The following is a 24,741-nucleotide window of genomic DNA, read 5'->3' on the forward strand; positions in this document are numbered from 1 at the left end:
TGTCTCTTGCAAGTTGTATTTTTTAATTGTACTAGTAGTTGACCGTTTGAGATTGTTGTCTAAAAATCTAGACATCTGAAATATAGTGACTCTCCTTCAATTTTGATGACTAACAATAATTTCTATAATATCTTATTATCTCTGTACCTAATAATAATAAAGGAGCAAAATTTCTGGCCATTTTTTTTCGTCCATCTATTTTTTCGTACACCTCCCCCTAACTATCGGTAGTAGATAGTTTCTTCCATTTGGACTTATATATATAACTCGTCTCATATGAATTAGAATAGCTCTTGTCTAGCGCGATACAGAGCCCGATTCCAAAACGTATTGGGTTATGTATGATCTATGTTTATCCAAAGAGTCCATACTCATGCGCAAAAAAAGTCCATACCCAATACAATTACTATATATAGTAAATTCCGTTTTTTTCCTTTTGCTATTCCGTCATCTGTTCGGCCCTTTTCATTTTTTAGACTATCTCCGATCAGTTACTGTATCTGATCCGTTTTTCATTTTTGTATTCGTTCCACTTCTTTTCCCAATTTCCTCTTTTTGTTTTTTCTTCTCCTTTTTCACTTTTTTTTCTTTTATGGACTATCAGGTCTGTTTCATGCCCTTTCCCTTATTATTTTGCATGTCATTTTTGTTTTCTCGATTCTCTCATGATTTTTCTTATAAACATAAAAATAAATAATAAACACAATATAATGGATATCTTTCATCCTTCCCTAATCCTTAATAATCAAATATTCCTACTACTAAATTTTTGATGTAATTTGATTAAGAATAAAAATTATTCTTATTATAACTAGATCAGTTAATGGTCTAATTAATTAAATCATGAATATAAATATTGGGCAGTTTATTGTCCAATCTAACCGGAAAGCAAAAACAGGGGTTGCGCCACCAGCAGATGTGGCGTCAGCGGGAGGCAGGTGGCGGCCGGGCGGCGAGGCGGCCATAATGACCTGTTGGGGGTAGGGAGACGAGCGGAGAAGGAGAAAGGGGGTGGGGAGGAGGTGGTGGACGCCGGCGAGGTAGCTGCCGGCGGCGGCAGGCGGCTGGCGAAGCGGACGTAGCCACTAGGGCGGAGCCCTAACGAGCAAGGCGGGCTGCCGGTAGGGATTCCTCTTTTCCACTCTTTCATGGATAATTAAATATGTTTATATATTTGATTCAAAAACAATATATGTTTATACTACCTCGGTACCTAAATGAATGCAATTCTAGCACAGTGTCATGTTTTAGTACCTTAAGTTTGACCAATTATAGATAACAATGTATACATGTTTATGATACCAAATAAATACCATCAGATTAATTACGAAATATATTTTCATAATTAATTAATTTAAAGACATAACTATGAATATTATTCACTAAAAACTTGGTCAAACATTAACCACTTTTTGTGGCACGCAACCCATAGTTGCATTCATTTCAGGACGGAGATAGTATATTTCTACTTATTTTGCATGACATAATGAATTTGCTAATTTAGGCTAGCATTTTTCCAAATTGCACTTTTATAGACGGTCAATGTTCTAATGTAATTATTGCTTCATTGTCGATGGACTAAATGCAAAATATACATATCTTTAGTAACTAAGTAGAGATATAAGTTTTGATTTTCTCCCGTTGCAACGCACGGACATGTTTGCTAGTCATAAATAAAAAGACACTCGGTGTGAAATTATTTTGGTAAACGTAAATCTTACACTGTTAATTTATATGACTTTTTATATGAATGATCAAAATTTAAAATGTTTAACTTATAATAAATCTAAATGAAGAATCAAAGAAGTATAACGCTGCATTCTTACTTAATAGCGCACTAAACATTTTTAACACACCTAAACAAAAGATAGTAGTGCTCATAGAGTTAGCAGGTTCATGCATGGGTTCAACTGTTCAAGTACGAGTGAGTTTGACTGTTTTTAGCGTGCTAATGAGCGTATACGTATGATGAAAAAGTAAGGAAAAAATTTAAAAACAAACGTGGTTCCAATAGTGACAGTGACCGGCTCCAGAATTTTTCATGAATTGAATTCACTGTTTACGTCACACGCTTTACTGTGTACAGTGTACCCGACGTGCGCAAAACAGAACACGCCTGCATGCGCGCGTACGTGGCCTGGTGGGGCCGAGCTGCCAGCCGCGGGCCCGGGTTTTAACTGCGCCTCCGCCCATTTACTACCCAGCACCACCCAAGTACCCAGCGCAAAGCTATCAGAGGCTTGAGAGCAGAGTGAGGCTCTGGGGAGCGCAGGACGCGATTACGCGGATGCTCCAGTGTCCAGAGCAGACAGCAAGCGCCCAAGCGCCATGATGATGCCGCCGCCGCCGCGCACGCCGTCCTCCCTCCGTGACCTGCTCGCGCGGGAGCGCGTCGACGAGGACGAGGACGACACGCCGCAGCTGGCTCCGCGCCGCGCCACCGGGCGGTCGCCCCAGCGCCCCCGCGGCGCGTCGTCGAGATCGAGGTCGTGCAGGCACGCGTCGCCGCCACCGCCGCCGCCGCTGGCCACGACCACGACGACGAGGGAGGAGGAGGGGGAGGCCGCTGCCGCCGGCGCGGTGGTGGCCGTGCTGTCCGCGTACGCCGGGAGGCTGCTGAGGGACGCGGACTTCAGGCGGGCGCTCCGCGACAAGTGCGCCGCGTGCCTCGCGCCCGCCGCCGCGGGCGGCGACGACGCGGCGGGCCGCCCCGTGCTGGCCAACCTCGAGCTCGGAATCGAGAGCATCGAGCGCCTCGCCGCCGACAACGGCTCCGCCTCCGCGCAGGCACAGGCGCAGGTGCCGCGCGACGCCAAGATCCGCTCGCTCCGCAACTCCATCCGCCTCCTCAGCGTCGTCGCGTCGCTCCACTCGCCGCGCCCCGGCGCCGCGGGGGACGGCGGCGGCCGCACCTGCGGGGTGCCCAACTCCCACCTCGCCGCCTGCGCGCAGCTCTACCTCGCCGTCGTCTACAAGATGGAGCGCAACGACCGCGTCGCCGCGCGCCACCTCATGCAGGTGTTCGCCGACGCGCCCGGCCTGGCGCGCAGGGACCTCCTCCCGGACCTCTGGGACCACGTCTTCCTGCCCCACCTGCTCCACCTCAAGGTCTGGCTCACCAAGGAGGTCGACCTCGTCGCTGACTGGGACGCCGACGACCGGTGCAGGAGTATGAAGACCGTGCAGAGGCTCTACAACGATCACATGGACAGTGGCACGGCGCAGTTTGCCATGTACTACAAGGAGTGGCTCAAGTCAGGTGCCGCCGCGCCACCTCCGGTCCCCTCGGTGCCATTGCCTTCCATGCCCAGGAATTTTGATGGGCGCGAGAAGAACTCGGCTTCGGTGCACAGGACCTCCATCAATAGAGACCTGTGGGTGATCCTTTCCCACAGATGCATTGGAAACAAGATCAAGTTTCTCTGAGTTATCTGAATTCTGCTTGCAGGTATAATGCGGTTTTCGGGACAGCTCTCGGGCAAGAAGATGTCAAAGATGCAAAGCTGGACGATGAGACTAGGCTAGTTCTGGATTTGGATGTCGAATTGGATCATAATTCTGTGGGCTTGAAGACAGAGAAGCTTGCTCATGTGAGTCAACAGTTCCTTCAACTTTCTCCAGATGACGACTCCTAGATGGTTTGCCTCGTATTATAATATGTGTTTGTTGGCGCCGATTTTTTTACTTTTTAGCCTTTTTTTCGAAAGTTTCTCACAAGTAGGCCCCTGGCGGAAAGAATTCAAAAAATGGACCCTAGCTCGGCGCCACCGATGCTGGCGCCGAGCTCGGCGCCAGCGTCCCTAGCGCCGAGCCCCTGGGCTAGGGCAAACTTACATGGAAGGAAGCTCGGCGCCAGTCACTCTGGCGCCGAGCTCGGCGCCGAGCATGCCAAAATGGATATATAAAATTTTGGCTAACACCCTAGTTTTACCGTGAGATGGATATATAAAATTTTAAATTTAGTGGTCGGCGCCATGACCTATGGCGCCGAGACGTTACCTTGGCTTGCCGCAACAGACTAGGCAGCGGGCATGCACTACCTCCGGTAGCATCGTCTCTACCGCTCTGAATGGTCTCCCGGCACCCGCAACAGGCTAGGTTAAAATGTTTTCAAAAGGGACCAAAATACAAAAATTTCACTTCTACTCGCGCATCAATCGATCCATCGACAGATTGGTCTGTTATTCAGCCCTACCCGTCTGGGACGGCACACGGACGGCAAGGCTTGGCCCTGCTCGCCCGGCTGCATGTCCCTGATCCAGCGGATTCTTCTTTCCTTTCCTTCCTCCCCCTCTGGCGTAATCTGGCCCTCTGACCTCTGCTGTAAAATCACGCACGTCGTACTTTGCTATTCACGCACGTCGTACTGCATGCTCGGCGCCAGCGTCAACGGCGCCGAGCTCGGCGCCAGCATCTACGGCGCCGAGCTCGGCGCCAGTCAGCTTCCTTCCATGTAAGTTTGCCCCAGCCGAGGGGCTCGGCGCCAGCATCGGTGGCGCCGAGCTAGGGTCCATTTTCTGAATTCTTTCCGCCAGGGGTCTATTTGTGAGAAACTTTCGAAAAAAGGGCTAAAAAGTAAAAAATTCGGTTGTTGGCGTGGCAAACTAGTATTGGCATCTATCTTTTAGACAAGTGACGAGTTGTGGTCACTGTTTGCAGTTGAAAATAATTAAAGTGGTGCCAAGGAGACAGCCGTTTGATCCCAGTACATATCATATTTGTTTTCTATGCCGTGGGGCCTAGAAAATTTTGGTCATATTCCTAGAATCCTCAGTTATTTATGGTTGGTTGTAGCCTTGTAGGCAGGGACTACGGTCCTACTTTTAGCATCCACTGAACTGTTCGGTTCAAAAAGTTTGCTCCTCAACTGAGAAACATTCTGTCCTTTATGGCTCATTTGATTTCACAGTTAGTCATGAAAATTCCATCTTGATTTAGGCTGTGTTTAGTTGTAGGAATTTGGATTTCGGGGCTACTGTAGCGCGTTCGTTTTTATTTGGCAAATAGTGTTCAAACATGGACTAATTAGGCTCAAAACGTTCGTCTCGCAATTTCCCACCAAACTGTGCAATTAGTTTTTCTTTTCGTCTACATTTAATGCTCCATGCACGGCCCTCAAACATTCGATGTGACAGGTACTGTAGCAACTTTTTGGAAGTTGGGGTGAAACTAAACAAGGGCTTAGGATTAACATATATCTAGAATTGACAATGCAAAATTCTTCTCTTATTTTAGAATAACACTGTTATATAGTGTTTTAATTACTGTTCTTGTTGGCTGATAAGCATCTTTTGTAGTACATGTTCCTGTTTGTCTGATCGTATTGTTCACTTGATTTGTGTGTCTTCAGACTGTGTAGTTATGCTGCTAACTGAGAGTTTACTAGTATTGATAGAGTGACACTACAAGCATATGCTTGTTGTGAATTCTCTTTTGTAGCAGGGAAAGACAGTAGAGTATGCCTTGGTTTAAGAGAGGAGGCATCTGGATAGCTAGGGTTGCACCAGACATACATGTAAATGAAAGTTGTGTAAACGTCTCCTGTGTTTTTTTTCCCTATCATCCAGGGCTTATTTGCTTGAGGCATGCTAAGAATTTTTTCCCTTGCTGTTGACATTTATTTTTGAAGCATCTAGCTCATTTCTCATGGAATGTGAATTGTTTAGTCCTGCATATACCTTTGAAGTTAGTTAACTTAAGCCTTTTTTGAGTAGACAGAGTAAAATGGGGCTCCAGGAAAAGCATTCCCGCTCTCGGAAAGAAGGTGCTATTCTAGAAACAACACCTACACAACGGAAATCATACTCTTTTCGATTATTCTCCTGTCAAGGTGATATAAGCAAGAATGTTATCAATCATCCCAAAATAGCAAAAAAGGAACTTGTGTCTGCCGAGAAAGAGCTAGACAGCAGTGAGCTAACAATGACTCTGGAACGAGCAATTTCCAGTGGTATCCAATTCGGACAGCCTTAGGCAATGCGAGGATGCTGTGCATGAAGTTGCCAGAGCATGTTCAACCTCGCAAGGGGACCCAAATTTTGTAAACTTGCTGTCATGTGCCTCTTTTATTCAAGGTCTTCTCGAAGTTACATTCACCTCCAAAGACGATGCTGTACTGGAGTCAGCTATATCGATAATGGGAAAGTTGGTTTTGGGGAATGAGGTGATTAGACAGCTTGTGCTCAATGCAGATCCACAGCTCGAGGTTTTCTTAAGACTCCTGAGAAGCAACGAGTTGTTCCTGAAGGCAGCTGTAGTGCTTTATATGATGAAGCCTAAAGCTAAGCAGATGCTATCATTGGACTGGATTCCACTTGTACTGCACATATTGGAGTGTGGCGATGAGGTGCAATCTCTGTTTTCTGTAAAATGCGCCCCAAAAATAGCTGCATTCTATTTTCTAGATCAGCTCCTTATGGGGTTTGATGTTGACAGAAACATTGAGAATGCAAAGCAGATGATTGCTCTCGGTGGTTTGGACCTCCTTATCAGCAGGCTCGAAGCTGGCGATGCTCGCGAGAGCAGACACTGCATTGCTCTCTTGACCACATGTATTCAAGCTGACGGCAGTTGTAGACACTACTTAGCTGATAATCTGAATAAGGAGCCTCTTGTTCAACTTCTTGTTGGAAATCAGAAGAAAGCTAGTGCTGCGTCCCTTAATTTGATGAGTGAACTCGTCTGCCTTAATAGGTGACATACTTCTCCGCTGTCAGTAACATAAGTATTCTGAAAAACATCTCTAAAATACCCCTTGGATTGAACTAATTTTCTTTCTTTAAACAGAACAACCAAAACTGTGGAGTTCGTCAAGGAGCTGAAAAACACTGGGTGCTTGAATACAATGCATATTCTGTTAGTCTATCTCCAGCAGGCTCCTCTTGTCCAGCACCCACTAGCAGCTATCATGTTACTTCAGCTTGATCTCCTGGTAACACCTCTACCTTTTCCTCCTTTGCTCAGGCACGTGTTTGGTATTTGTTCAATTCCCATATGGAAGTTTTCTTGCAGGGTGATCCTTTGCAGTACAGCATATACAGAGAGGAAGCGATTGAGGCCATCATAGCTGCTTTGGAGCACAGTTCACAGAGCAGAAAGGTCCAGGAACAGTGTGCTCGAGCTCTTTTAATCTTGGCAGGGCGGTTTTCAGTCTTCAGGAGAACCCGTAGCAGAAGCATGGCTACTAAAGAGAGCAGGACTAGATGATTCCCTCTCTGAATCCTTTAGGAGATCGGAAATATTCAAAGATAAGAGTGTTCGAGCGGTACGTTCAAATGAACGAAAAAAAACTATGATTTATGATTACCTTACTTATGATTTGGTCTTTGTTTTCCCCCCTAAAATGTTTGGTTTTTTAAACCATCATGTTTGCACTAATGACTAGGAAGAAGAAAAGCTAGTTGAAGAACGGCTGAAGAAACTTGCCATAATGTTACTGAAGAGTGGTGGCAAAAGGTTCCTCATGGCACTGTCAAACTGCATATCTGATGGAATCCCAAGTCTCAGTCGATCGTGCCTCAGTCACTGTAGCATGGATGAGCAGCTCCCTCTCACCACTCCGTGGATGCAACGATTTCCAGCCTCTAGCATGCTCCATTCTCGCGTCTAAGCTTTTAGATAGCTTAAGCTATGACAGCAGTTTTGGAGGAGAGGGTACTTGCTTCGCTGTCACTGCTGAACGTTGTGAGACATCCAGGTACGTTTGCAAAACTAGTAATGGCCATGTGGCCTAAAAATTGCATTTGCAATCTTTCTGCAAGCTGGGTCATTTTAAGCTCACCTTTCCTAATCTGACAGAATGCATGGAGAAGGTTTTCCCACTGAATAAAGAAACCATCGAGTCACTCCAAGATCTTGCGGAGGTGACGTGGACCGCAAAGGAGCTCCTCTTTGCCTGCTGCACATAACAATGCAAGATCAGATCCTCAGCGATCAAGAACTACACACCAGCATGTAATTGGAAGTAATTGTTTTGCGAGAAGTGTAATCGCCACTGTTGTACACAAATTGTTTTGTTGATATGTAAAGCCCTATAGCTCCTTTCCCCTCGTATTGGACTTTGGCTTTCGCTGTTAAATTAAGAAGCCTGCAGATGGCTTCCTTTCTTCTTCAATTGTACATTGTTCCTGTGCTGACATGTTTGCAGTGAAAAATACGTGCCTATCGGATCTCACATCATCAATCTTTCTTAGGCCACTGAGATATACTATATACTGAAGCTTTTGTTGCATAAGGATTTGTTTTGAATTGTTGGACACTCCTTTGGATTACCATCAGCGACACAAAGTTGTAGCAGGAGATTTGCAATGAGTTTGCGGAAAGCTAAGGCCATGTTTAGTTTCACCAAAATTTAAATTTTGGCACTATGCAAAAAAAAAATTCTTCGTCACATTAAACTTATGGTACATGCATGGAGTACTGAATGTTGACGAAATCAAAAACTAATTGCACAGTTTGGTTGTACTTTGCGAGACAAACGTTTTAAGCCTAATTAGTCAACGATTAGACAATTATTATCAAATACAAATGAAATGCTACAATGCGTTGCAGGAACGATCAGTAAATCGGGCGGCGCCAAGTTTGCCGAACTAAACGCGGCTGCTTTTCGTCAAACGACTAATTCAACGGTACATCTGGTCGACTGGTCCAACTTAAAAAATGAAAGGAAGCCAGTCCGTCCAAGGTATGCAGCTAAGATAAGCAACAGAGCAATTTCTAGGCCCCTTCGTGGCTAAGGTCCTGTCCCGTCCGTTGTGGGTTGTGGCTGGTCAGTTGTTGTTTTTTTAATCGTGAGGAATATGTTATTTTATTTTTTTTCAAAATTTTAATATCCATGGCAACTATTTTTGTTTGGTAAAATAAGTTAGCATTTTAGGATTTAGCGCGAGAACCAAGAGGAAAAGGTAAAATGACAGTACCGCCCCATAAGGTTGCGCCTGAACAGAAAGTCTGGTTGAGCGTGTACAGAAACCTCGGTGAGAAGGTATGAGCCAAAGAGTGGTCCAGAGCTTTCCACGTATCTCCTATCAGTTTTCCTTTTTGATGGCGATTTTTTTTATTTCATTGCTCCCAAGGAGATCGATAGAGTTGCAGGTTTGCAGCTGCTGAACTGTTAGCTAACCTCTATACAGACCCTGTACCAAGGGGGTGTTTAGATCCCTTCCGGTTTGAAAAATGGACACCGTAGTACTTTCGTTTTTATTTGGCAAAAATTATTCAATTATGTACTATTTAGGCTTAAAAGATTCGTCTCACCAATTACAGACAAACTGTGTAATTAGTTATTCTTTTTACCTATATTTAATGCTCCATACATATGGCGTAAGATTCGATGTGACGAGGAATCTTGAGAAATTTTAGATTTTGGGTGGAATGTAAACAGTGCCTAACCTTTAATTCTGGAACAAATTTTCAAATCATAGAGATGCGTTTATTCTGGGACTGAGGTAGTACAAGCTGAGGGGGTGCTTGATACTCTGTGCTTCGTAAATTTTAGTCGATGTCCTATTCAGACTGTTTGAATATATGTATGGAGTATTAAATATAGACTAATTACTGAAACTAATTGTACAGTCTTGTGACTAATTTGTGAGACTGAATCTTTTAAACCTAATTATGCCATGATTTGATAATATAGTGCTACAGTAAATATATGCTAATGACTGATTAATTAGACTTAATAAATTCATCTATTGGAGTAACTGATGATTCTGTAATTTATTTTTTATTAGTATCCGAACACCTCATACAACATCCGTGATACCTCCTAAATTTTAGTCACCGAATCCAACCCCCTGTAATGAAACTGAACTATATAGAACATTGTGATTTCGTTCGATGTGCCTATAAAATACAGATTGTCTCCTTAAAAAATGATATATATTGAAAAATATTTATAGAACATTATAATTTCGTTCGGTGTTCTATAAAATATCAATTGTCTCATTAAGAAATGCTATATATTGAAAAAAAATGCGTGTGACCAAGCAGTGGCGGATCCAAAGGGGGGCTGGGGGGGCTCCAGCCCCCCCTAATTTCTTGATTTCAATGCTAATTACTGTAGCAAAAACTTGATTTTACCGTTAAATCTTCGTGCAAATCAACATCTCTGTTGTTTTAGCCCCCTTATCCCGCATCCCACGTCCGCCATTGTGACCAAGTCCTGGCCTACCTCCTCGTCACAATTCTTCAGAACCGGATCGGTGAACCGAATCCGAATTCCAGGCAGCCGAATAGCCGAGATGGGTTAGACTAATTCCGACAGCTCGGGTCAGTCGCTCGCTACGGCAACAGAAACACGAATTCGTAAGGAAGATCCCGTCCCAACCCCACGCGCCGCGACCTCTCCTCCAGTCCTCCGCCCGCTCGGCCCCCAACCGGCCAACCCCACGCCTACGACCTCCGCTGTTGCCGGCCGGCCTCTCTCCCGCCGCCTCCGCCGCGCCGCGGGGCACCGGACCCGCCTCCACCGTCTAGATCTCGCGCCCCCTCCGCCCCGCCGGCCGTTGGTCACACTCCGCCTCTCGCGCCGCCGGACGAGCTCGCCGGGGAGCGGAGAGGTCGCAGCCGGCGACAGAAGGTGCATGCGATGGTCAGCGAATCCTGCTTTTCCTCCTCGCCTCAGCCCTTGGGAACCCATCCGTGCTAATTTCTACTGCTGGTGAGCAACCCCCTAAACTAATTTATTGGGTGCCGTTCATTTCGCTTTGGTATTGTTTGTTCCGGACTCGAGTATGAATCCTTCTGCAATAACCCATCCAATTGGTGTCAGCACATCCTTAATTGATCGTATTTGCCACTCCATTTACTTATGGCCGCCCGGTTCAGTGCGACACAAGTGCTCAAATGGGTCCTGTGATCCATGGGATTCTGTGTGACCTACGCAGAATCCATGCTAGCTCACATAAGTTCATTTATGAGCTCCTGTGCATGCTAATATCCATTAGTAAATGCAGTATGGAAAAAAAATGCTCCTTTCTGTGTCTACCTTATTTTTTTCCTTAGAAATGAAATTATAATATCAGGGATGGAAATTCGTAACAGCTAAAATGATTGAATTCTTTTTTATTTTGATCTGTATTTGCAGCCTCTTGTATCGAGCATGTACTAAATTGGTCATGGAGAAATATCAACAAGTATGCCGACATTAGCGCTTGAAAGATCCCAACTTGCCAACATTGGTCGGAGTAAATTTGTGTGAAGTTATCAATTGAAGTGTGTTTGGTTATCGATTTCCATTAAATTGCAGCATAGCTTGCTCTTCATCTGAAAGTTTTCGAAGATAAATGTTTATCATGCACCATGGGCGTTGGTAATGACATACTTTACATGGTTGGGTGCTAAAAGGATGAGAAGGGTTTGAACAAGTGGTCCGATGAATATTCTACTTGAGCTTAAGCATCTCAAGCTGTTTAGCATGCCCGCAAGGCCTGTCATCTGTAAAGGCCTTCTGATAGTGATTGCCCTTATTCTGTTGAGAGCAATTGTATCTCCTTTTTTTGCTATAGATTCATCTGAGAAGAAAGAATTTTACGAGTCAACAGCCCCTGACTTGCTTCCTAGAATTAGACGAGACAAATTTCTTGAGGTCCCACAGATCATATGGGGGTTGAACAATCAAAAGATTGCATTCGCCAGAGCATGCTTGACTGCAAGATTCCTGAACAGATCCCTTCTCATGCCAAGCTTGAGTGCTTCTCTCTTCTACAAAGAGGTTGACTTGCTGCAGCCTATCAATTTTGACAAGGTGTTTGACTTTAACAAGTTCAATGCGCGTTGCCATGGCTTTGTGAGGTTAGCTCAGTATTCAGAAGTTTCAAATCGAACCGAGCCTTTCAAACTCCAAAAGGGGACTGGTAGAAGGTGGACGGCAGACAGGGATTTGGATCAACTGCAGCAGTTGGTAGGGAGCAATGCGGATGACTCTGAAGTCATTGAAATTATTGGGAAAAATCCATTTCTGTGGCCTGACCACTGGCCAGTCAAAGACTATGCCAAAATCTTTGATTGCCTTGTCCTAGTTCCTGAGATAGAAACCGAAGTGGTTAAGGTCATATCCAAGATTAGAGAGGCAGGCCAAAGAGCAAGACATGAAGCTGGGAGTTCTCATAGTAAGCAGAGGAGAGATGGCTCAACAAATCCGCCTGTACCGTATGTTGCTGTTCACATGAGAATAGAAAAAGATTGGATGATACATTGCAAGAAGTGGGAGCAGCGGTCCAAGTCACATGAAATCTGCAGTAGTAAAGAAGAGATCATTCATAAGGTCTCACAGATCACTGATCTACGTCGGCCGGTTGTTGTTTATGTTGCGGTAGCTGACAGCCTTCTTGAAGATGATTCAATAACCAGTGGGTGGAGAGTGGGTATGGTTGCTTATGAGAAGAAGAAACTTGGAGTTACTGACATCTATGATCGGCAGCCATATCTTATAAAGTCTGCCATCGACTTTGAGGTGTGCTCGAGAGCAGATGTGTTTGTTGGCAATAGCTTCTCAACATTCTCCAACCTCGTAGTGCTGTCCAGAACAGAAAGGTTATATAACCTAGGAAAGGCGAGTTCATGTGGTGAGAACATTGGGCTTTCATCGTATGCATACAATGTCTTGGGCGATGATGGTGGACCGCAGAGATGGATGACAGATATGTCGGATACAAGCCTGCAAAGGTTAAGTTATGGAACAAATAACGTCTCATGCCACTGACTTTGACACATAGCACACTGAACATGATGTATACGTGAGGAAGTCCTTGTCTGATTTCATTTATATCGACAAAGGAAACAAGTATGTGCAGCTAATTTGTTGTGCTTCTGTGTTTGAAGCTAGAACCCACATGCCGCACTTGTGAAAGACTATGGCCAAGAGTTGTCTGTCGATAGATGTGCTGAAAAGCGTTGACAGTGTTGGGCAGTCTGTAGTTTGTAAAGCTGAATGCTGTGTGATGGCTCGTTTATCTGGGACCCTTTTATTTTTATGGTTTCAGAATCAGATCTACACATTCATGTGAAGTGTATTTGTTCACTTGCAGTGTGTGTTTTAAGATGGTTTGCCATGTTCTGAGTTGTTTTTTTTTATCGGCCGCGATGCAGTAACCTCCTTGCAAAAAGGACTAGATGCTTGCTGTTTCTACAGGATTGAAACGGAGTGAGAAGTAAGGGTGGGTGGAAAGGTCATTTGGCGATTTTTGTTGTTTTCCGATTTTAATATAATACTTTAATGATATCCTCTCCATAATGTAACTAAATTTCTATTCCTGGGTTCAAATGTAGATGCAATGGCATTCTTACCCTATTTAATCCTTTTGAAGTGTGTCTGGAAGTTACAGAATGACGTGTATTTTGCGGTCCAGCTAGGCTTTTTCATAAAATAGATCTAGCTAAAGTTTTTTACAGAATTGAATGGGACTTAATTCTATCTGCTGTCACTAATTTGGGGCTCAGTAATCACTTTGCTAACCTAGTAAAGGAATGCATTACTTCTACTAAGCTCTCAATTTTGGTTTATCCAACGGGCTGTAGCTCTCCGGAACAATAACCTAAGGGGTACTACTATGGGGAGCAATTGTCCTTCTATTCAGATAACTTAATTATCTGTAGATTGGGCTTAGATATCGAGCCAGCCCTCTTGTTATAGCTCATTACTACTATAAAAAACTGCTTTGACATGTAGTGTAATAACGAGTTAAAGTCTAGCTCGACTCGCCTCATTTCTTAGCTCGAGACAACTCGTGAGCCAGTGCGCTAAAGCATATACCATGAACATATATCTGTATCTTACTCCAAATAACTGTAGGCCATCCATCTAAATGATTTTATCATATATTAACTCTTAGAAGGTAATTAGAAAAATATATATATTTTGTTAGAAAATATAAAAGTATCTTCCTTTTAATCTAACTTAGGGGGTGTTTGGGACTGCTCCGCTTCACATTTTTTTAGCTTCGCTCTACGTTTTTTTTAGCCAAACGATTTCAGCTCCACGCACTCAGTTCTAGAAAAAAAGGGTGAAGTTGTGAGAACACCTAAAGAGGTGCTCCACAAACTCTAGTTTTTTGTGAAACTACTCCACGGTAGAGTTTGTGAAGCAATTCCAAACACCCCCTTAAATATCATATTAGATATGATTTGCGTACAGAAGTAAAACTTGAATGTACCATGGACTACGTTACATGTGTTAAAATAAGACAAACTAATGTTGTTGTCACATACTCCCTCCGTTCCGAATCATTCTGGTTTTTTAATTCATTGTTTTTAATATATATATATATATAGATATAGATATAATATATATCTAGGTGCAAAAAAACAACTTGCAATTTGGAATGGAGGAAGCACAAATACTTGTATGCTATAAGTATATATATACTAAACGTGAGACGGATCCCACATGCTTAGTGACGTACCAATAATATCGGAGATGCTAGCGCCCGGACTTCTGCAGCGTGTTCGGCTGGCTTAAAGCCAGCCGGCTGGCTTGTTTTTCCTCTCACAGAATCACTGTTCACGTTCTGCCAGAACAGTATTTTTCTCTCACAACAATCAGCCGAAACAGTATTTTTCAATCCTGCCGAACAGGCCCCTGGTGCCCAGGACGCATCCGGACGCAACTCCCACCAGCCAACTGTTAAATGATTCCATTAACCGTGAGCTGGCGTCCTGACCCACCAACAGGAGTTCGATCTTAGGCCGCTCGCAGTAATAGAACAACAAAGCGGTATTTGTGCCCTGCCCGCGTAACATAGAACGGGAGAGAGCGCACTCACGTCGACGCCCCCATCCCACGCCTCGCCCCCTCCAGTGGCCCCCTCCGCAGTCTGAGAAGGACGCAAGGCAACAGAAGGCGAGAAGGAGACACCGAGGCGAGGCAGCAGAAGGCGAGGAGGGAGATGCAACACCTGGTCTACTTTTGAAACATCCAGAACACTTGCAACATACGCACGAAGACAAATAAAACACTTAAAACATATGTCTGGAATACTTGCAAAAACACATGAAAAAACACTTGAAACCATTACAAACACACACAACATTCAGATTAAACACTTGCAATATATGTGTAAAACATATGAAACATCCAGATAAATATTCTTGCAACATACGTCTGCAAAAACAGATGAAACATTGGGAATAGACGTTTACAATATACGTATACAACCGTTGCAACATATGTAACATCCTTATCTACTTTTACGACATCAATATAAAATACTTGCAATATGCCTCTAAGACATCTACAACACTTAAAACAGACGCTTGCAACATGTGCTTTTAAGCGCAACATCTACTTGTTACTTATGAAATGAAGGCTCGCCAGCACGCGGAGCTCACCAGAGGCAGCCGCACCATCGACCAGATCGACTCCGCCTGCCACCAGGCCGACGAGGGCCCTTCATGGCTGTCGGTATCCTAGGCTCCACGCAGGACACGTAGCCCCTCTGTAGCCGGCGCCACGGTCCCTATCATCACCAGATCTCTCGCTGCACCATGGATCTGGTGGAAGGAGCAACACCATGGATCTGGTGGAAGGAGCAATATTTGTGAGTTGTGGGCTGTGACATAACAATGGATGTAGGAGTAGCATTTTTCATGTGACAACGCGACTAGTGCAAAAAAAAAAAAAAAACGTGACAACGCGACTTGTCGAGCGGTCGGCTGGACCGCTCGAGCCATGAGTCGCCGCGCCTCCTCTCCTCCACGCTCCACACCACACCCACACCCAGACGGCCACACCACCCATGTCCTCCACCTCGTGCCTCGCCCCTCCCCCTCCACGGTTCCGGGTTTGGCTCCGACCTCTCTCTTCCTCCTCCGCCACCACCACCGCCGCGAGGCCGTCGCTCGGCTTCGGGCCTCGGAGTCGGAGGGCGGCTCCAGCGAAGGTACGCGCTCCGTCCGACCACTCGATTCGACCTGCGTGCGCATATAGGGGGCACCTAAAACCTTCGTTCAGCAGTACACGACTTCCCCTCTTCTGTTGCTTGGATTTGTTGAATTTCGGATCTCGCCGCTAAACTCTGGGCTCCAGGCTTCCATTTTGGTGGCGCGTGCTGACTGTTTAGAAGCTGGAGTTCTAAATTGGTTAAAGAAACTCGTGTACTGCTGGGTGCTCAATGCATCCAGTTCGTTCCAGGAACTGCAATGCTGCTCTCAGCACCTGACTCATGTTATATGGCTCGCCAATCTTCTCGTTCTTAGGTATTTCTTTCCCTTGGAATAATTCGGAGCTTTTCTTTCTCCTTTTTACTTTTGAGCGTTTACAGGGATGGAGATTGTGGCATGTCTCATGCTTCGGAGATGATCAGGATGGGCCAACAACATCTGACGAAGGTGATGGCTTTAAGCATGTTGCCCAATCACAGAGCTCCACTGGTGCAGAGGTGAAAGAGGACGAGGCAGGAAGTGCGAATGAGGGGCAGGAGCAGAGTTTCAAGGACTGGGATTGGTTCATGCCAGTCCAGAAGGCAAGTCCGATTTTCTTGCTGACTTGTTTGTAATTTGTACTCTAGTAAATTTTGGGCATGGAATGTACTACTTGGACGGGATGCTTGAAAGGAAAAAGTATCACAGCTTTCTTTATGATACAACAAAGCTAAAAACTACTGCGTAACTGGATTGTCAAGTTATGTTGCCTCGATTGTCTGATGCCATGTAAGAAACTGAAATGACGATAGATGGTCATAATTCTAAAAATTTTATACAATATTGAGATAGTATGTTTCAGAAATCCTAGTGCCGTTTATAGGTCTCTTTAAGTGTGTGTGTGTGTGTGTGTGTGTGTGTGTTTGCGAATGAAGAAATCCCTGTGTTTGGTTAATGTTTATCTGAGATTTTGAGGAACTTCTAAGGTGATCATTTTAATGTTTAGGACAGAAGTAAGTACTGCCCAATATAAATTTGCAATAGACAATTTTTTGCATTGTGCTAAAGTTTACTGACAAGTTCTTTAGTTTGGCAACTAAATCTAAATTATATTTTTTAAAAGCCAAACAGTAGATGGAATAAGTAATTTATCCGGTAGTGCATTCTTCATTATCTCGTTGTTAATATACCATTAAAAGTTTATTGCTCTACTATGTATTTTGCTTCTTGGTGCAATAAGTGTCTAGGTATTTTTATTGTCTGGTCATGGTATATGAGAATTCTCTATTTGTGTTTCAGATAAAAGATAACTTACAGGGCAGAATAGTAAGATTTCAGACAGATCGTTGGACAGTACCTTGGACTGGACAAACCATTGCTCAGGTTAGTTCTTCCATCCATCTTCTGAGATGTCCCCCTCTGGCTGTGACGCTAATGCTCTTTGGCAACTTCATATTTTCTATGACTGAATGACATGTTGTATATGTTACTTCTACATTGATTATTGGCAGACTGTTGAAATTTGAAATATGCAATGTACTGTTGCTGGGGGTCCACGATTTCTATTGTAATCTTAAACCAATTTATACAGTTATGACTTCTGTAGGATTTAGCAGATATTATAGCATGTTTCTATTTGTATTTTATACAGAACACTTGAGAGGATTTTGACCACCTGAACTTTGTTGGGACTAAAAGGCTTTGTTGTCTGTCGTACAGTACAAGTGAGAATTTTACACGACCATCTATGTATTTAGTTATGGTATGTCTTCTCCCTCATTAGTAGTTTAAATCAGAGGTGTGTTCATTGAATATAATGATCACTTAGGATCTTAGCACTTCAAATGAAATGTGCTATTAAGAGGAAATGACACATTTGTAATTTATGAATGCAGGTCATGATTTTATGGATTGCCACATTTTGGCTTGTGGGTTCCTGGATAGTGCCATTCTTGGCTCATGCTGCTGGGTTTAGCAAGGAAACATTGACGCACAGGGGCCAAGCACTATATAGTCTCTTGACAGACATAACAGAAGGCCTTGCTGGGATTGTAGTCCTTCACCAATGCCTTGGTAGATTCCGGCCCCTTCCTCCAGGCTGGTTTGAGTTTAATTTGAAGGGCAGGTGGCATTTGGATGTAGCGTTTGGGTGCCTCTTATTCCCATTGGTCAATCTGCTCTCTCACATAAACATCAGCCTGGTTCCAATGTCACCAGGTCCAGTCGTCGGGGTGTCCAGTGTAGAACAATCCATTGTGGCCCGTGACCCAGTGGCGATGGCCCTATACGCAGTGCTAGTCACCGTATGTGCACCTATATGGGAAGAAATTGTGTTCCGAGGATTCCTTCTCCCATCTATAACACGGTACATGCCACTTCCATGGTCTATCCTAGCAAGTGCTGCTGCTTTTGCGCTCGCTCACTTCAATGCACAGAGGGTGATGCCTTTAGTGTTTCTTGGAGTGGTGATGGGAGGGGTTTTTGCAAGATCACGCAACTTATTGGCCTCGATGGTGCTGCATAGCCTGTGGAATGGCTTTGTGTTCTTGGATTTGATGAAGTGAGCTGTGCTGGTATTTGTTGTTTCAGTTGAGACTTGGACATCTCACATCTCTGATGGAGCCTTGTCTGATATTTTCTTTTTGTATCACATGGAGAAGATTGAAGCTATTCTTTTCAGGAAAATAGATATACAAGAAAGGTTTTTCTAGAATTTTATATAGAATGATTATTCACTGCAGCCTTAGGACCTGTACCCAGATTCCAGAAGCATCTGTCACATTTTTGTAAATTATATACGCTGGAGAATATTGTCTCATAGTATAGAATTCCTAGTCCATATTGTTATGTGCTCGAGTCTTGAAAAGGAAATGTCTGATTTTCTGTCATCTAATGGCACACCTTGAACGCCTGTATGGCTGTATGCTTGGATAGTTGGATGTGCACCGTTCTTTTCTATACAGTGGGGATCAGCAATGCTGTACATGCACCGTTCTTTTCTATACAGTGGGGATCAGCACCATTCTGAACATTTCATGGGAATTACTGCATGTACTTTCGGTGCTGTGCACAAGTGATGCATTAGAATGTGAATGGACATCGCCAATCTGGTGATTCCCTGGGTTTGTGGCTTTGTGCTGCCCTGAAGCATGTAACTGAAAAAAATTCATTGTGCTCTTTGAAACAGAATGCTAGCTTATGGCACAGTTGTGATATTTGTATGGCGTAGTGTTTATTTTTCGTTAATTTTAGTAGAAGGTACTATCTTTTTTTTTTTAACAAAATGACTTTTTTTTTGTGATAAATTTTTTTGAGTTCACTTGGAGCTTGCAGAAGCAAGAGACCTCTAGGAAAATTGCTGCTAAATTCCCCTTCACTTTGTGGTCCATACTATACGACTGTCAGGTAGGATTTCCGCCAGTGGGTGGCTTTGCAACTCCCGGATCAAAGCTGACAGCCTTTTGAGACGCTGAGCCCGCCAACGCCCCCAAAGTTGCAGTGCTGGTACCACTCGAGCTTTGCCAATTGCCGGCGCCACCAGCTGCTGTTCCCGAGATAATGCCTCTCCAAATCTGCCTCTTCCCAATCTAACATCAGTTAATCTGCTGATAGTGTGCTGGTAAACCGGAGTCCAGAAATGCTGTAACTATCAATTCGAATTTTCGATGGATCGGTATCCCAGCCCAGACCATGGTTCACAAAAATGTCAGGAAAGAACAAATCAGTTAGGATTGTGAAAACGATCCGAGCACGGATCGGATGGATCCAATATGCTAATCCAACCCGTACATTGTACCAGCCTCTCACGGTTGTAGGGTGGATAACAGAAACCATAACTCCCCACCTCGGACCACAGGGACAGTAGTGGTACTGGCAATGCAAGCGCATCCCAATCAGTCCCCAACCATGCCTGGCAACCCTAATCAAGTCTTGCAAGTACTAACTCGAGGCGCTGTCATTGGTCATTTGATGATTAGCAAAAGCTTCATGGGAGATGCTGGCAATGCAGACCACGGAAAAGTCTGCATCCCTAAAGGCAAACAGCATCCACACATTATGGTCTCTCTGGTGCTAAGTGGCAGTATCATAGAGTGATGTGGCAATAGTACTTCGCTGATCATGCAGTGACCTGTATTTCTTAGCACTTCCACAAATTCGACTTGATATGTGAGCTAATATGTATTGCTGGAATTAACAATTTTGCAGAACAGTAAAATGCAATACAACAAAACACGACGCGAATGCGATGTAACTGAGCGCAAGAAGAGCACTTGCAATCTGAGAAAGCAGGATGGAGCCGATTGATGAAAACGAATTTGCATGTTAGCACAGCAAATTCTTGCAGAGAGAGACCGGGGAGTGGAAAATCAGAGAGACAGTATGTCATCAGTGTGCAGCTACAAATTGCTGTTCTCATCAACCTAGAAAAAAGGACCAGGAACAGTACCATACTAAATTTACTTGCTCCATGGTCAGATGAGCAGCATACATGCATGCCGTCCTCTGAAAAACGACTGAGAGCCCTGGTACAGAGTACCACTCAACAGCTCAGGTAAGCAACTCAGCATGCATAGCAGGTTGATTCATGACTCATTCGTTTTGAAAACTTTGTTATTCTTGGATCTTCTTTTTAATCCTAATGTCTTGCTATCTTCAGCATCAGCTGTACTTTCTGGGCAACAAAATGACCAACAAGTGGAAAATCCTTCAGAGAAGGTGAACTAATTGGCGTACCAACTAAAGCCGCGCTTTAAGGTAAGCAGAAAATGATATAGTTCCCTTTTGAGATCAGTGGGTTAGCTTCAACAACTACTACCCTGATATTACTATTATTATACTTCCTAAATTAGTGGCTAAAGCTACACCTTTATGTGACACTGTTACATTGTATCTTAGCTTTTCCAGATTGCTTTTTGCATAGTCCCAGGCTGACGAAAAACAAATAACTAAAGTACTGACTTAATATTCATTTCCTCAACACTCCATATGCTAGAGGTTAAACATAGGACCAGCTCATTGACTGACTAGATTACCATGCCACATACTTTTTTTTTCTAATCGCTGAAAAATAACTTCAATCATACACATTTGACGCATGTTTACTAAGTAACAAACCTGCTTTCAGGTTGCTTCACGCAAGGATTCAACATGATTAATTATGTACAGCCGGAGTTAGATTGAGGGTCTTTCAAGTCGACAAAGCTCTATATTTCATCTAACAATAGATGATGATCTCATGTGCAAAACGCACCAAAAACAACGTGGAAGAAAGAAAAGAGAAACAAGCAAAACCAAATTACAAGTACCCTTGCTGTTTCATATCACTTGTCACTATGGAACAGAGCAGAAACCTGACCTTGGCTTTGGCTCTACTGAAGTTGCCACTCCACACAATCATCAAAGTCGAGACTGCTAGAGCAGTCAAGCAAAGCATTCTGCTGTTGCTCGTACCGGCAGATGTAATTTAGGCCGACAAGCAATTCGCAGATCACTGCCTCTGTCTTCTCCCGATCAGCAAAATACAGCGTCTGCAACAGCAGCACATTCCCCTTCAACACGATCTGCTGCTGCTCAAAGTTCCTCTCGGTCTGCCACCGGATCATGTTGTGGGCCATCGGAGCAAGCCATGCCAGTGTCTTCTCAAGCGTCTCCAGCCAATCGTGCGCGAGGAACGCGTCGTAGATCGCCATGCTCTTCACATATGTTTTCAGATTTTTCCTCAACGCCACCTTCAAACTCAATGGCAGCATCTGGTACAGGTCGTCCCGTGTCTCCTCACCAACAAGATGTGGGTACCGGAGCAGCTTCTCGATGATGATGACAATGTTTGCATAATGCAGTGCAAGAGCGGAGCCGCCAATTGTGGACAGCGGCGCAAGTGATGTCACCGTGCTCTTCGGACCAAACCGCGCCTTTCTGCCAATCCTGCCATTCTTCAATGATGGCGTTGCAGTTGTGGATACCCCCTGCTCGCTGCTGAATGTCACAAGCATCCCTGATCTGATTGTGCTAATGCAGCTGGAATCTTCCAAGAACTCATCCTCGAACCCATCCTTCCATGACACCGAGCTACTCAAGCTCAAGCACTCCATGAACATCTTCCCCGGGCTTGCTCCACAACTTGACCGAAAACTCACTGGCCGCGACATATCTGGATCGACTCTGCAAATCGGCCCTGACTTGCCATCACTGAGATTGCTTTGGACGGGAACTGGACCGGAGAGCTGCCGGCTTTGGTCGCATTGTCCTGACTCCCGGGTCATGGCGAGCAAGTCGAGCCCAAGCATGGGGTCGCCGAACACATGCCGGATGCGGTCGTAGATGGCACACACGGCGCGCGCGAGCAGGAGCACGGCCTTGTCGTAGGTCCAGTTCCAGAGCGACGAGTCCCTGAGCCGGCGCACGTCGTGGCGGCGCCACCGCGTGCGCTGCTCGAGCGCGCGGCGGGCCTCGTCAGTGGGCAGCTTCCGCGCCGACTGCTCGAGCTCGGTGAGCGCCTCCAGCTCGGCGTAGAGCGCGGCGGTGGCGGCAGCGAGGCGGTCGAGCCTGCGCACGAGCGACGCGGCGTCGGAGGCGGAGGCGACGGCGAACGCGCCCGCGTCGGAGCGGCCGGCGAGGAGGTCGGCGTAGACGTGGTCGAAGCCCATGAGTGCCGGGGCCGCGCACCGGTGGCCGAGGCGCGAGGCCACGGCCGCGACGCGGTTGAGCGCGTCGAGCTTCTCGGCGAGCGCGAGCGCGAGGAGGCGCGCGTCGTCGCCGGGCACGAGCGCGCGCACGGCGTGGGAGCCGAGGCAGAGCGGCCCGAGCATGCGCGCCGCCTCCGCGTCGGAGAGCGAGCGGTAGAGGTTCGCCGCGCGCGACATGGCGTTGGCCACCTCGAAGGACAGGATGCCCACCCTGCCGTCGCCCGCGGCCGCCGCCTCGGCGCCGCCCTTGACCCTCGCCGCCGGTCGCACCTTCTTGGAGGAGGAGGAGGAGGACGACGTCGTCGCCATGGAGAGCACCTTGTGCACCAGCGCCTCCGCCACCATGCCTCCGGCCTCGTCGTCAAGCGCTCAGCTCAGGAAATCTAGAAAGGCGTAGTAAATAAAGGGAGTTGCTAAATAACAGGTGCCTGATTTTTACATTCTTTTCAGGCGACAAACACCATCCATCTAGTCTAAATCCAACGATCAGTAATCATTCTCAACCCTGGCCGTACACCTTTTCCCTTGATAGTAGTCCGTCGTCTTCACTTTCAGGCACATGTAGGATAGGAAATGTGGTAAATAAATCCTTTTGCTTTTGCAGCGAAAACAATTTCGGAGACCAGCCAGCCAAGGCAGTTCTCTCCCAAAATACTAATTTTTTTAAGATTCTCGATCACATTAAATCTTTGACCCATACATAAAGTATTAAATATAAATAAAAAATAAAACTAATTACACAGTTTAGATGAAATCCAGAAGACGAATCTTTTAAGCCTAATTAAATTATGATTAGATATTAATTATCAAATAAGAACGAAAACTGCTACGGTGTTATTTTGTCAAATTTTTCGGCACCTAAACAGGCCCCGAGAAGGGGATTTGAATTGGAACGCTTCGATTTCGTGCCTGACTGTCCAGCTGCCCTCGGTCAGCAGCAGCAAGCGCCAAGCGGGAGGGAATTAATGGCGAGCCAGAGAGCACGCAGAGATGTCAACACTCCAAGCCAAGGCAAGGCTGGTACCGGTGGAATGGAAAACCGAAAAAAGAGAGCAGCATTTCTTGGGGGGAGTGGTGCGCCAAGAAACCCAAGGTGGAGACTGGAGAGGGAGGAAGAAGAAGGAAGCGAAGGGGACGAAGCTAGCAGTGGCTACGAGGTGTGAGATTTGGATGTGTGGGGGAGGCGACGCCAGGGGCGGATCTAGCGGTGGGGCGGGGGCTCAAGTCCCCTTACCCAAACCGAATCAGTGCAAATTACTGTAGAGTCCCTATGAATTTTTGAATTTTTAGGTAAAGTTCTATAGTATAGGGGGGCTGAGACTTAAGATTGAGCAGCAGTGTTGTTCAGTCCCTCCTAAAATATTTCCTGGATCCGCCGCTGGGCGACGCCATTGATGCGCCCAACTCCTCGCTGTCGGTGGTGGGCATTAAATCGCCATAAATTGAAGCGGGAGCAAGGCAACAAAAGAAAGCAGCCGCCGCGGGAGGGCTCCCCGTCGGCTTGCCTCTGCCTCACTCCACTCACTCACCTCGCTAGCCAGGGAGGCCGGAGCAGCGAGCGAGCCATGATGGACTGACTGGAGCAGTGGTTGGCTCTGCTTCTGCACGGTTGCACCCAGACCCGGGGCAGGTGGCATTTGCATTTGGGGTGCCTCTTCCATTATGGAAAGAAATTGTGTTCCGAGGATTCCTTCTCCCATCTTTCATGGTCTATCCTTTTCAGGAGAAATTGTGGCATTATGGGAAGAAATTGTGTTCCGGGGCAATGACACGGTGAGTACATAGCATGTTCGGCTGATCCACTCTCTTTGTTTCAGCTTGATTTAGCTTATTCTCTCTCTTATTTTTTCTCACAGAATACTATTGAATCATTCGAAATCAGTTGAAACTAGAACAGTATGAAGCGAGGAGGGAACAGTTAGTTCAGGAAAAATAGACAACACAAGAAAGTTTTTTTTTTCTTTTGAGAATTTTATGTAGGATGACTGATCACTGCAGCTTAGGACCTGTACCCAGATTCCACAAACATCCGTCACATTTTTGTAAATTATCAGCCTGTTCGCTGTTTGGTTTCTGGGCTGATAAGGTCAGCTAGTGCTGGTTTGTTGTAAGAGAAAAACACTGTTGACTGGCTGATAAGTTCTGGCTAAAACCAACAAACGAACAAGCTGTATATACGCCAGAGAAAAATTGTCTC

At 45.4% G+C, this 24,741-nt stretch overlaps 3 protein-coding genes, 1 long non-coding RNA gene and 1 pseudogene across 7 annotated transcripts; 4 read left to right on the plus strand and 1 right to left on the minus strand.

The window, feature by feature from the left end:
* Positions 1-2,215: 2,215 nt before the first annotated feature.
* LOC136471172 (putative E3 ubiquitin-protein ligase LIN-1) lies at positions 2,216-8,148 on the plus strand (annotated as a pseudogene).
* A 2,080-nt stretch (positions 8,149-10,228) lies between these two features.
* On the plus strand, positions 10,229-13,057 carry LOC136471173 (O-fucosyltransferase 23). The gene is made up of 2 exons (XM_066468906.1): positions 10,229-10,660; positions 11,087-13,057. The coding sequence occupies exon 2, from the start codon at positions 11,375-11,377 to the stop codon at positions 12,701-12,703; it is 1,329 nt and encodes a 442-aa protein (XP_066325003.1). The 5' UTR covers positions 10,229-10,660; positions 11,087-11,374; the 3' UTR covers positions 12,704-13,057.
* Positions 13,058-15,702: 2,645 nt separating this feature from the next.
* LOC136471174 (uncharacterized) lies at positions 15,703-18,984 on the plus strand. Of its 4 annotated transcripts, none has more exons than XM_066468908.1 (4): positions 15,703-15,878; positions 16,260-16,460; positions 17,158-17,241; positions 17,754-18,984. In XM_066468908.1, the coding sequence occupies exons 1-4, from the start codon at positions 15,735-15,737 to the stop codon at positions 18,420-18,422; spliced, it is 1,098 nt and encodes a 365-aa protein (XP_066325005.1). In that variant the 5' UTR covers positions 15,703-15,734; the 3' UTR covers positions 18,423-18,984. The 4 variants fall into 4 exon arrangements, with proteins under 4 accessions (XP_066325005.1, XP_066325006.1, XP_066325007.1 ...); XM_066468909.1 differs by having other exon boundaries at positions 15,741-15,878; positions 16,025-16,460; XM_066468910.1 differs by having other exon boundaries at positions 15,761-15,878; positions 15,953-16,460.
* Positions 18,985-19,621: 637 nt separating this feature from the next.
* LOC136471176 (uncharacterized) lies at positions 19,622-21,122 on the plus strand. Its single transcript, XR_010761960.1, has 3 exons — positions 19,622-20,410; positions 20,516-20,613; positions 20,984-21,122. It is a non-coding gene; the product is annotated as an uncharacterized lncRNA (long non-coding RNA).
* LOC136471175 (protein PSK SIMULATOR 1-like) lies at positions 21,036-23,138 on the minus strand. Its single transcript, XM_066468912.1, has 2 exons — positions 23,123-23,138; positions 21,036-22,940 (listed from the first exon to the last, which is right to left on the minus strand). Exon 2 carries the CDS (start codon positions 22,887-22,889, stop codon positions 21,228-21,230), a length of 1,662 nt encoding a protein of 553 aa, XP_066325009.1. The 5' UTR covers positions 22,890-22,940; positions 23,123-23,138; the 3' UTR covers positions 21,036-21,227.
* Positions 23,139-24,741: the final 1,603 nt, after the last annotated feature.

The sequence above is a fragment of the Miscanthus floridulus genome, chromosome 8 (assembly GCF_019320115.1).
Source record: "Miscanthus floridulus cultivar M001 chromosome 8, ASM1932011v1, whole genome shotgun sequence".
Lineage (NCBI taxonomy): Eukaryota > Viridiplantae > Streptophyta > Magnoliopsida > Poales > Poaceae > Miscanthus > Miscanthus floridulus.